A 12,869-nucleotide genomic window follows, 5' to 3' on the forward strand; every position below is an offset into this window, starting at 1 on the left:
CCCAGGCCCCTTTGGCCAAGGTCTGCCTCCTCCATTTTACAACATGACGTGGATAACGTGTGAGGAGCTGGTGTAAGGGTGCAGAATGGACTCACAGCTGCTCCTACATGGCCCCAAGCCTCTGTGGAGCCAGAGACAAGCAAGCTACTGGCTCAGGCAGGGCGACCACCACAGACACAGAACCTCCCTGGCCATATTGCACACTCCCTGTCTCACTGTATGAACTGAGGGCAGGTGGGGAACTGTGGCAGCACCCATTAACAGCATCCATGGCCCAGGCTGGAAAGTTTCTTCAACAAGGTCTGACAGCTCCTGACAATCACAGTGACACTAAACGAGCCTCTTGGAGGACTCTGTGTTTACAGCACTGCCATTAATAAAACCCTCTCCTAATTCTGTAAACCTGTCATCTCTCGCCTGAAGAAACAAAGGGTTTCTACTCTACAGAAAGACACTTTGCATTTGCACTACTAAAAACCAGACCAAACAGTGAATATTTTTCCCCAAATCCTTTTCTTCCTATCAGAGAGATGCAGTCACAACAAAATCTCATAGCCCCTTTTTTCTTCCTTTGCAGACCATCTTTAAGGAAGGCATCTCGTGGGTGAGATACAGGGCACTGTCATGAGAGACAGAAAGGGAAAACATATTTGGCTGGGGCTTATCAGCACAAGTTGTGTTAAAGTGCAGTGGTCACCAGACAAACTAGAACTGGTCAGACACAAATCCTTCTGCAGAGCCATCACAGGCTGAGCTGTTACTCCATCTGGTGTGCTGAGTTGTTTTCTGGGCTCATCAGGGCAAGAGAGACACAGAGTTCCTGGAGTGAGTCCAGAGGAGAGCAACAAAGGGACTGGAGCATCTCCTATGAGGACAGGCTGAGCGAACTGGGCCTGGTTAGCCTCCAGAAGAGCTGGCTGAGAAGGGACCTCATCAATGGCCATCAGTATCTGCAGGAAGGTTTCAGAGGATGGACCAGGCTCTGCTCTGTGGTGCCCAGCAACAAGACAAGAGGCAACAGGCAGACACTAATGTCCAGGAAGTTCCACCTGAACATGAGGAAGAACATCTTCCCTGTGCAGTGATCGAGCACTGGAACAGATTGTCCAGAGAGGTTGTGGAGTCTACCTCACTGGAGATACTTCAGAACCATCTGGACACAATTCTGTGAAATCTGCTCTAGGATGACCTTGCTTGAGCAGGGAGGTTGGACCAGATGGTCTCTTCCAACCTGACCCATTCTGTGAATTTGGCAGCATAAAACCTCGAGAGAAATACCCAGGTAAGTAGAAGGCTCAGTCTAACATTCAGAAGATAATGTATCTCATATCAGTTACTACAAAGTCATCCAACATTACCAATTCTTGCACCTGGCTTACGAAACATTGCAGAAACTCTGACCAAACACCATTTATTTTAGATCACTCAAAGTATTTTATGCTGCAAATGTTCCCAAGACTGGAGAAGCTGGGTAGCTTGCACAGTGACAAAGTAACCAAAAAGAAAGTGAGAATGATCATGACCGTGGTCTATTCAGACATTCCCCCCAAGCCCAGCTGTGACAAAGCCTCTCTCCCAGAACAACCCAACAGCAGCACTGCTGAAGGCACACGTGGCTGTGCCCCAGGCTGGAGTTACTTACACACTGCTGTCTGTCAGAGACATGGTGTCGGCGTCGCTGGACATGCTCTGCTGCTCGCTGTCGTTGGCACTGGTGGCTGGTGCCAGAGCATAGCCCGTGTTGACATAGTAGGGGTTAACAGGCTCTCTCCACGACCCATGCCTGTGAGAGAAAAATGAGAGTCAAGTTAGAAGGACACAACCTTGATCATGCTCTGCATGACCAGGCAGAAGGACTCTTCCTGGAGCCCCAGCCTCCACAACAGAATAAGCTGTGTTAACAATAAGTTGCACTGATAGAGCCATGAACAATTCGACTCCTAAATGAAAGAAAAAGGGAATTCATTGAGTAATGAAGATGATACTGTTAGAGATAAGGGAGGGAATGAGACTATAGGGAAGAAGTCCTGTTTCCATCAGGGTTTATGGAGTCCATGCTTAGCATTGTCATTCTATGAGCATCTAAAAGCAATACCTAGATAGTAAGACAGTGTTTTTCTTAGTCAAAACAGTCTTCTGCTCTTCCAGCAGGGAGGGATGTGTAGCACAGCTCACCCATTCTATGCTTACTCTAATATCCCTCTTTATTCCAACATATTTGTAGAGGGAAGGAGGTGAAGCAAGAAACAGCTGTTGCTCATAGCACAGTACCTAAAACCAAACTCCAGTGTTGCACTGAGGTACATCAGACACTTGCAAATTCCACTAGGAAGGACCACCTAATCACACTGGCTTTTCCAGTGGACAATCTGCTCATGGATCTATGAAGGCTGGTTTGTACACAACCCATGCCTTGTTATTCAAGTATACATGCAGGCCAGCCTCCTTCTCTTCAGCAAAACATCAGGAAGGGAGGCTGCCTGCATGAGCTAACCTGGGAAGTGAGTTCCTTGCTCAGGAGGAGACCTGCATTGATGGTGAAGGAGCCTGTGAACCAAGCAGGCAAGAATTCTTTCACGCTGACTCTGCCACCAGCATAGAAAAGCCACCGCTGCCAACATGCCTCCAGCTCTGCCACCCTGCAGGACAGACAGGCCATGCAGGCATTGTGTTCTCCTGCAAGTCATTTTGTAATTTGCCAGAAGAAGGAACAAACTGAAATGTTCACATCAACCAAACGGCACTTAATCCCCTGCTCTCCCTGCCTGCCCCTCTGCATGAAGAGCAGCATTTTCAAGATATCTTGAAGTTGATGAATTCCTGTGTTTTCTAAGCCCTGAAAATCAGAGTCCTGCTTCAGTTCAGATCACAAAGCTCATCAGCATCCTCTTTTACTTAGTAACTCAGTAATCGGCACCTGGTTGATGTGGTTTGCAATGGGCCCTGAGCAAACATCTCCATGGAGGGCACATCATGCAATGTGTGCTTCCCTGTTCCGCCAAGGAAAGCATTTCTGGTTCTACTGCAGTGGTTAAAGTCCTACAGACAACAGAAAACAGCCCCTGCCCTGATGAGTTTATATTTTCATAAGACAAGGAAACCCATGAGAAACACACAGATGGAGGGACCAGAGGTGAGGAAGACACCAGCAAAGGGAAAAGCTGGCAGTTTGTGTATATTTGTATGGAGTACAAACGCAGGACAGGCACTACACAAACTGGGACTGGCAAAGAGCCCATTTAAAGCAGAGGTTTTCAGATGCTATTATGTAAAAGATGGCAAGTGGTGTACCAGGATGGAAGCATTACCGAAGTATTTTAAAACCTGAATTGGACAGGGCTACAGCTTTCACCTAATGTATTGCTCATCCAGCTCCTGTTCACCTGCCCTTTGGGTCCTCAGCACACAACCTATTTTCCTTGTAATTTAAGGGATCATGGATATTCAGTGGTCACTAGGAAAAATCATATTGTTTCAGGTCCATTATGGGGTCAGTTAGAAACAAATTACTCTCCAACTCTCACAAAGAGAAAATGAATACTTTGTGTGCCACAAACCAACCAAAACTCCAAGCTATTTCTCCTTGGATGACGAAGCTCAGTATAGTTGCAGAATGGTGCAAAGAGCATTCAAAACTGAGCCAGTTGAGGCTTTTCATGGCTGTTTGGCAGAAGGGAGCCTTGTGAGGCTTCTCCACGCTTGGGTACAAATACAGAGTCGGCTGGGGACGAGCACAAAGGGAGATTTGGGATGGTGAATCACCACAGATACTTTCTAGCATGCAAACTTTCTGTCAGTCGCTGCAGATGTGCACTGGAGCAAACTCATTTCTATATTCCATCAGATTTCAGAACAGCTTTCTAGGGCAAGTACTGAAAATAATTTGAACAAGTTCACCCTAAAAAGCAAGGGATAATAAGTGAAAACCTCACCAGCCCCCTTCAGCCGTTCTCCCTGTACAGAACGGTCAGTTCTGAACATTAAAGGAGCGCTGTGCAGTGCAACTCTCCTGTCAAATCTGACATGACAGCGGTCTGATGGAGGCTGAGACAACCTCTTAAATTGAGGCAGGAATGATGGTTAGCTCAGGCCTTCCCTGAGGGCAAAGAGAAGGATGATTTTTGGACAACCCAATTAAAATACAGCACCAACTTCTAGTGGACCTTTTGCCAGGACTCTCTGGAAGAGGCATGGATTATTTTAGCAGTATATTAAGAAAGCACTCAGACAGAATAAAATGCACAGGGCAATCCATTTCTCCTTTGTATCTGCTGATATAAAGACAGAGCAGCAGAGAGCACCTGTAGAGGTTGTTGGATGTGGAACTGCGATGGCCAAAGGAACCGAGAGTGAGCAGATGGGTCCTGGGTGGTCCCTGGCACCTCTGGAGGAAACGGGATGGCTAGGCTCTCCCACAACCCTCTCCAGCTGTGGTTTTCCCACCGAGGATGCAGGTTTGGTCACAACTGTTGTATTTAGCTAAAATTACACGCTTAAGTATGTATACAACAGGGATTACTTCCATTTTAGCTCTGCCTCTAATACTTCAATGCAAATGTAAACTTTTGGTAAGCGTAAGGAGATGGAAAGGGTATAGGATTTCAAAGCAATCATAACAGGTTACATTACTTTTGAGGAATCCATCTGTATTCAATCCTTCTCCTAATGTTCTCCCTCCCTGACAACTCTCTTCAGCTGGCTCGCATCACTATTCGAATGTTTTGTGCCGTGCCTCTGAAGAACGCTTTCAACATCTATTAGGAGGAAAACATTAAAGGAACATGGAGTCTAACAAAAAAAACCGGTCACTTCTGATCTGGGAGGGGAGGCTGCTTTAAAAGGGATTAAGGCACCCTCAGAGCGATTTGAAATGTCAGCTAAAAACCTCACATACTGAGCTCTATGCACTGATAAGGGTGATAAAAGGAAAGGTGAGCATTTAAAGTTAGACTTCACAAAAATTCCTGCAGCCTTCCAGAATTTTATTTCATTTTTTAAGACAGAAAGAGCAATGAGCGTTTTTGAAACGAACACAGAACATTTCCTACATTGCAGAAATAAAGCTGCATGTCTCTTCTGCAGCTCTCAGTTGTTCAACCCTCAAAATAATCACATAGGGAACAATTATAAGAGAGATCACAGTGACCCGAGTAAGTCAGCCTGACCAGCTGCTTTTTCTTTGCATAAAGCCCTTCGCTGATCACTGAACACTCTGGTAATGCTGACAAGGGCCTAAACTGCCGTAGAAAAACAGCAAGAACTTCCTTAAGGTTTCCTTCTACCTCTTCTGGGTTTATTTTGCACGTTGTCTTGGCTGCATCCCAGCCCTCCCTAAATCTCTAACTGCTCTGACCAAGCACCCAGCACTTTAGACATCGGCACCATCAGATCTTGGAGCCTCAGTGTAAGTGAGCAGAGAGGTGAGGTCCTCTTCATTCCTCTTGCTCTGTGTGGAGTTCCCACTGTATTCTGAGGCCCTAAGAGCATTCTTTTCCTTCCAGCCTGGGATCCCCAGTCTCCCTCAAACAACTTCCCCTGATGGCTATTTCAATTTTAAATCAAAGATGCAAAGTCCCCAACCTTTGCCAAACATGCTACTCTTTGCTCTATGCAAAAATCCCAGGGTTGGTGTGCTCTGGGGAAGAATTGCATCACCTTCAGCTCCCACAGTGGGAGGAAGAGCTCACCGATCCCGCCTCCAAAGCCAAATCTGTGGGGCACTCCCTTTGGTTCTCACCAGTTATGTACCTCCTTCACTGATGTTCTTCATCAAGCATGGGAAAAAAACCACTAAGGCAAGAAGGAAACTTCATTGAAGATGAAAGGCCTCTAGGCAACTAATTCTGTAGAATTTAAATTTCCACTGGAGGGAATAAGTTGCGCAACACTCTACTGGCAGGTCTGAGAGACATGGTCTTCCCAAGCCTGCTAGCAGGTCCAGTGTGGCTGGAACAGCTCCCAGTTTAACAGGGAAGATGATCAAACCATCAGTTTTCATTGCTACCACCTTCTCCAGGCTCCAGCACTGAATTTTTATGACACTGACATTTTCTGGAAGGAAATTTTTACTCAAAAGAATTGAAGCTGTGATAGAATCCAAGCATGCCTCTTCTTGCAAGGGTGCCTCAGAAATAAGTGCATCTTCAAACTCCCTGGTGGCATGGGAAGCTCCTCCAAAACCCTGCACTACCAAGGAAGCACCTGTTTGAGACACAGTATTAGCAAATCCAAGAGACAAAAGATTCATGAAGCTGACAACCACAAAATTCCAATGCATTCTACCCAAAGAGCTCTTCCAAAAACTTTCATCCCATACCATAGTCTGAACCTTTGGTGACCACAGTTTTGGTGAGCAGCTAATTTTTAACATGGGAGAAATCCCATTTTCCAGACACCTTGAGCGATGAGGCAGTTGATAACCACCTGAACTTCATGAGTCACCTTGGAAAGTTCTGAGCTGCAGGAGTTCTGGGGATGTTGGCAAGTCCCACAGAAGGACATTCCAAAATGGGCCCTGCAGAAACTCCAGATGTCTCACCACAGCCGATGGCAGGTGGAGGAGCGTCGATGCCCTCCCTCCTGCACTGCAGTGAGGAACCTCACAGCAGGACACAATTCCTCCTTTCCTCTTCTGGTGGGTGGTGATTGGGCTGAGGGATGGTGCCCAGAAGCCACAGATCAGGACTGCAACTCAATGGGACCCAGGTACTCATTCTGTGCTCCCACCCTGCTTTTTCACACCAACTTTTGAAAAATTAGTTCAAACTTTTGCAGTCCTGTATTTCTGAAGATCACCACTTCTAGGAAACCAGGACTAAGCATTACTCTTATTTGGTCATTTTGCATTTGTGATTGGGAGGATGCAGTCCAATGCTGAGACATCATTCTAACTCATTATTTTGACATGTTCCACTTACTCAGTGTGGAAAAAAAAAAAATTTTAAAAACTTACTTACTTCCATCCAAGAAACAAAAAGTCCTTCCAGAACGACATGTCACTGAGTCTGCAGCTGGCCACTTACTTCCAAAACTTACATCTACCAACAAGCAGGTGACTGTCACATCCTTCATGCAGTTCCACATTTCATTATCACAGCCAGTCAATCAAATTAAAAGCTGCACATGTTGGCTACGATGTATGAGCCAAAGCAAATCCCTTCAGCATATCTAAATAGCACGTGCTGACAAGAGTGTCCCAGCAGCAGGGTCACCTTTAAACAAGGGATTACAACAGCATCCACCATGGAGTCCAACTTACAAGATTACATTAATCCACCACCTGAACAGAAAAGTCTGTTTCCAATCCGTGGTACCAACAACTACCCCAGAAGTTGCACCATACAGCTTTTCCCAAAGCATCATCATGGGAACGTTTTGAAGCTAAGAACAAAAAGTCTATGAAGATGCAAAGCTGAAAACCTTCACTCCTGACTGGATTTGATCTGCACTAAGGATGCAAAGTCAGCTCAAGAGGTTAAAATTGGGGATTTACCTGATAATCTGATTGCAGATTGTTGGGGTTGCTCCACTTAAAACTCTTCCCAATTACTCTGGGTACTCAGACACTGCTGTGCATCTCAACTTTATCACTGCCAATGTCAGGCTAATCACATGTGTTCCAGGCAAGGGCAGCTTCTTCAAAGATCACATCAATTCTGGACAAGTTAATCTGTTCTTTGAGGTCTCCAGATGGCTCTTGCCAAGAAAGTTCACTTCCAGCTCTGCAGCCGGCAAGCGCAGCGGCCCCGGCGCTCTGCAGAGCACTACAAAGGAACCAGATCAAAGTTGTGTCTTACAAAAAAATGAAATCTGAAGTTTGAAAAGCAACAGCAGCCTGTCACTTGTAGGCTTAAAGACGACTTCTGCATGCTCCAGCTATCAGGGAATTTATGATTACAGTCTGGCTTTTAAAAGCTGATGAAAAAAATGACGCTCTTTAGCACTCCTTGCCTTTGCAAATCTGTATCTTCTTCCCTGCGTATTCATCCTCCCACGCCAGAGGAAGAAGGGAAATAAATAAAAATGTAACTAAAAGTACAGATAAGGGCTTGTCTTCTTCTCTTTTCTTCTAAGGCATTCAATTCCATTTTAGGACTACATGGAGATTATTTTATGGGGAGCTTCAGCAGTTATTGTGAAGTACTAAAGCACAGTTACAAAAGCTAAATGCAAGATTCACCAGTCTGAATTTCCAGTTTCTAAATCCTTTGCATTTACCAAGGACATGCTACTTCTCAGGCAGGACTAATGTACAGAGGATGCACTAATTGCAACCAGTAATTTAGATCATAGGATACAACAAGGTGGGAGAGAGAATATAGGAAGGAAGTTGAAATGCAGGAAATAAAATGTTTGCCTTAGGAGGCAAATAAGGACTAGATAGGCTAAATATTGTGGCTGTACTGCCCTATCACCACCCAAACCTTCTTAGGAAAGGCTTTCAGACAACAAGGTGAAACCACTGTGTTCCAAGGAAACTGCAGAACAAGTCCCTCAAGATTTCATCTGACTGTGCATCTACAAACCAGCCCTCCCAGCTCCTCCTTCCCAATGGAGGCGAGGCTGTGCTCACTCATTACACCCCAATGTAAATACTGGATTTTGTCCACTAGTTACAGATTTAAAATCAAAACTGCAAAAATCTGAGTCTGACAATAAAAGCAAGTCCTTCCTAAAAACAATGCATGCCTCCCCTAGAATAAGACCACAAACCTCATTTATTTAATAGCTCAAGGCACAAGATATTCATTAAATTGAAAAAAAAAATATGGGCAACACAATGTCTGCACAACAATTAACAGGACAATTGGATCATCTTCCTGAAATAAAGCGAATGTTGCAGAACATTCTGTTCCATATCTAACAATAGCAGGTATCTGCCTAGGTTAATTTCAATATATTAGTCTGAGTTTATACCATAACATAGTAGTTTTGTTCGGTTTTTTAAATGATGACATGATTGATATGAATCCTTATCAGTCATGAAAAGCTGACAACATTAGGGATATTTTCTATAAAATATACAGGATATCTGGCTGCATTAATTGTGACTGAACAAGACCCTCACTGCTTTGGAGCAGCCAGGCTACATCAGCCATCCAAAAGCTGCTGTAGTGACTTAAGAAGCTACAAAAGAAGGGCAAACCCAGCAGTTCATGTGCGTTTTGGATATCCAGGGTACAGTGCTCCCACCCATGAGCCACACTCGCCTCTATGTCCTGGCCTCTGTCAGACAATACATCACAGGAGAACTATTTTTAATATTTTATTGGAAGGCACAGAATTAAGCTCGTACAGGGATGTTCTGAATGTCCACACATTAACCCCTGAAACGAGTGGGACCTGAGTCCTCATCCCTGATTTTTTGACCCTCCAGATGTGCTCTCCCTGGGGCACCAGGATTGCTAGCATGGATGCAGGTAGAGAGGCCTGATAATGCAGTCTCCTTTCCCCTGCTTAAACTGAGAGCTGGGGAAAATTCAGCAAGAGGCTGATTGGCAACAGCTTTCCACTCTGCTAACTGGCTTCTCAGACTGAAATGACATCTATGTTTAATACAAGTGATTTTATATTTATATATATATGTATATGTATGTGTGTGTGGTTAAGTGGATGAACATACAGAGCAGGCACTTCAGACAGCATTTCAGTGCCAGCTCCCTGCTCTCTGCTTTCCTTGGTGACTCTCCCAGGTAAATTGGGGCTGGTGGAGAGGGGAAATGCTTTGCAAAGTGCCGTGGGGGTCTTTGCATGGGCCTCTCTGCCTTTTGCCCCACGGTTTTGCCTCCCTGGGAAGGCAGGCGGGGCAGCCGGGAGACGTAAAGAAGCTCCAGAGGAAACGGTTCTTCCCAGAAGGGGCCACCATGTCACAGATGGAATAATACCAGTGAACCTCTTGACGGTTCAGAGCCTTCCATGTCATGCCAAGCGAGCGACCACCCGTCCCTGCCTGCAGCCCGGGCTGCTGCTCCCTCCGCAGATGGAACAGGCAGCCAAAAGCGTCTCCCGGCATTCCAGCCGCGGGCCGGCTGTGCTGACACCCACGCACCGCGGCTCCCAGCCCAGAGCAACCCCCTCGCCCGCACCGAGAGGGCCTTCGTGGAACAAATTACTTCCAAATGCTTGGCTCTGAGGCACAGGGAAAGAGGGAAGCCCAGGTTTGTACCTGGGTCTGCTCACAACATAAAGAAGGCAGCAGCTCCACTTAAAAACACCACTGCCTGCAAACTATCAAATTAATCCCAGGATTTCAACAGCTTTTCTTCATTATTTTTTGTCTCAACCAAACCACAAATTTACTTAATGACTAAACCAGGCAAGCGAGTACTTTGTTTTCCAGAAAGCAGGAACGCTTCTAACGGGATCCAGGTTTTCAGAACACACGTTTACCCAACGTCAGGCAAGGAGGGACAGGTTCCATTGCCAAGATGTGTTTGATGCTTTTTTTAACTCCCCCAAACCTGCCAGCACCGTGGTTGGGGCATCTCCGAGCCCTGAGCCCGAGGAGAGGCACTGAGCAGGCTGAGGAGGAATACAATAAGAACACTGTGTTCCAGGAATGACTGAATAAAGGCAAGAGCATGCTTTTGGCCAGCAGGATTCAGCACTGTAACTCCGTCTGCCACTTTTCTTCTCTGTCTGAAGCAACGTTGTTTGTCCATGCTTCTCTGAAATGGAAAGTATTTCCTCTTGCCTGCTCATTCCAAGGAAAGATCTGAGGAGGCCTGGTATAACCAGGCAGAACTGGGGATTCTCCAGTGACTTGACTCTTCTTTGCCAAAATTTCTGCTCAACAAGAAAGGGCTTACAAGAAAGAAATTACGAGCAGATTTCTCTACAAGTTCAGTAACTTAAGACCAGGGTCTGTAGAATGAGTAAGTTTTTGGATGGAAACAAAGCATCCAGCTTTGGCCAATGATTCCAGATCATTCTCTGCCTTCCAATATACCTACGGAGCCTCTGGAGTGCTCAAAAACATAGGACAGGGACATCTACAGGTACATGGACCACATTGGGGAACAGGAGCCACTGGAATCCAAGGGCTAAATAAGACCATGGGGACTCAGTCCTTCCTTGGACCGCCAAAGTTTTTCAGGAGGGCATCAACCCCAGCACTGCAATCCACTGTTGTACTGCTTTCAGGGATAAATTTCCCAATACTTCAATAACGACATTGAGTGGTATTGCAGATTGCTGAAATGAAAGGGGAAGATATGCAGCTCAGGGGGGCTCTGTTTTACAAAGAGTACTTGCAGCTTTGACATTAAACCACTTGCCTGTACCACTGGGCCGTGTAACATAAGCTGAGCTACACGACCACAGACTTGCTAGCCTCACTTGAACAATGGTATGAAACTCAATACTCGTTACCAATTTATTGCCAACAAACTTGGAATTCTAATGAAATTACAAATTTGGGTTGCAGAAGAAACCAGCTGATGTAATATTTTGAATGCCTATGAGGCACCTGACTTAGCACCTCAAAACCACTCAGGTTTGCTCATGAAGACCTTTGACGAAAGCCCTGCTAATGATGAGGTGGGCAGAATTAACAGTAATCCTGCACAAAATAAAAGACTTTACTTCACTGATTAAGGTCTGGCTCACAAGGTACATGAAGAGAAGAGGTCTGCCTCCAAGCAGAGCTGCTCACTGGTGTCTTAACTCCTACAGAAATGATCCAAGAAACTTCCCCCATTGAACAAGAACCTTTGAGGTGAATGAACTCTGACCTCAGCTGGTAACAAAACCAAAACCATGGAGGGCTGGCAAGACCCGGTAGAGATAAAGCTGAGAGTCAAGATTTAATAGTGCTCCCAGAGGGGAGATTCAGCTGATTAAAAACATCCTAATCTTCTCTCTCAGTGTATATTAAAGGTCAAGAAGTGGGATCAGATATTGGCAGCACATGAAAAAACAACTCAGTTGAGCAAAAGACCTTCACAAAGACGTTTCATATCTTCCCATTAAAAATTCCTGCAAAGTCTTATTTAACTTTACTTCCATCTAGGGAACACATTCAAGTTTAAAGTCAAGAGACCATTAGATCGGGACAGAAAAGAAGTACCCCTGCAGAAGACTTCTGCCTCCAATCAGTATTTTATAATGAGCAAGAGTTCATAAGCATCAGCTGACTGCAACCATGACAGATAAGTAGGTCTCAGAAGTACAGCACCATGAAACAGCTTCTCTAGCAGTGCTCTGGAGTCTCATAGGCTCCCCAAATGGGGTCATTAAAGGATACTTGTTGGATCATGTTAACAAATGGCAGGCTGTATCAACAACAACATACTGGCAAGCTGCAAAAAGCTTTTAAACTTGCTCTATTATTTATTGCTCAGCTCCAAAGAGACGTCAGCATCACAGCAAAAGTATAAATCCTAACACAGTCTCCTGGTCTCTACTGGGAGCTCGTAATCTGACTTTCCCTTCACAGCTCAAGCTGACCTGGCCAATATAATGCAGGGTCTGGGGCAAGAGGAGGGTGGACAGAGTCATGTTGTCCTTCTGACAAGGTCTATTAGAGGTTGACAGCAATGACAAATCCTCAGAAGAACTGTAATAACAACCACTGGAAGGAATGTAAAACACAGAAACTGTGTCTAAGGGAGACATGCTGTTAAAAAGGGTATTTCTTTTTCTAGAAATACTTATTTTCTTTCTTTTTTAAGAGTTTAGCAGACTAACAGCAAACAACTTGCTGTTGTTTCTGGAAAATAGACTTACAGAAGGAAGATGGTCTTGTGAAGCTGCTACAAAACAGCCCGCCTTTAAAGCAAGGATTAAAGTAACTTTTCCTTAGATGCTGAGCATGAAGTACCCTTTCACAGTCCTAGTTTTGGGACAGTCACCAAACCTTGCATCTCCAG

The 12,869-nt window shown here is 45.2% G+C and overlaps 1 protein-coding gene across 2 annotated transcripts in view; it reads right to left on the minus strand.

Annotated features, from left to right (window-relative positions):
• Nucleotides 1-12,869, minus strand: part of AXIN1 (axin 1) — a 70,594-nt gene that overhangs the window by 28,820 nt on the left and 28,905 nt on the right. For both annotated transcript variants that reach the window (XM_069029687.1, XM_069029686.1), the window contains exon 3: nt 1,643-1,783. In XM_069029687.1, the coding sequence (XP_068885788.1) occupies nt 1,643-1,783 (141 nt within the window). The remainder of the gene's footprint in view (nt 1-1,642; nt 1,784-12,869) is intronic.

Source organism: Aphelocoma coerulescens, chromosome 14 (assembly GCF_041296385.1).
Source record: "Aphelocoma coerulescens isolate FSJ_1873_10779 chromosome 14, UR_Acoe_1.0, whole genome shotgun sequence".
Taxonomy (NCBI): Eukaryota; Metazoa; Chordata; class Aves; order Passeriformes; family Corvidae; genus Aphelocoma; species Aphelocoma coerulescens.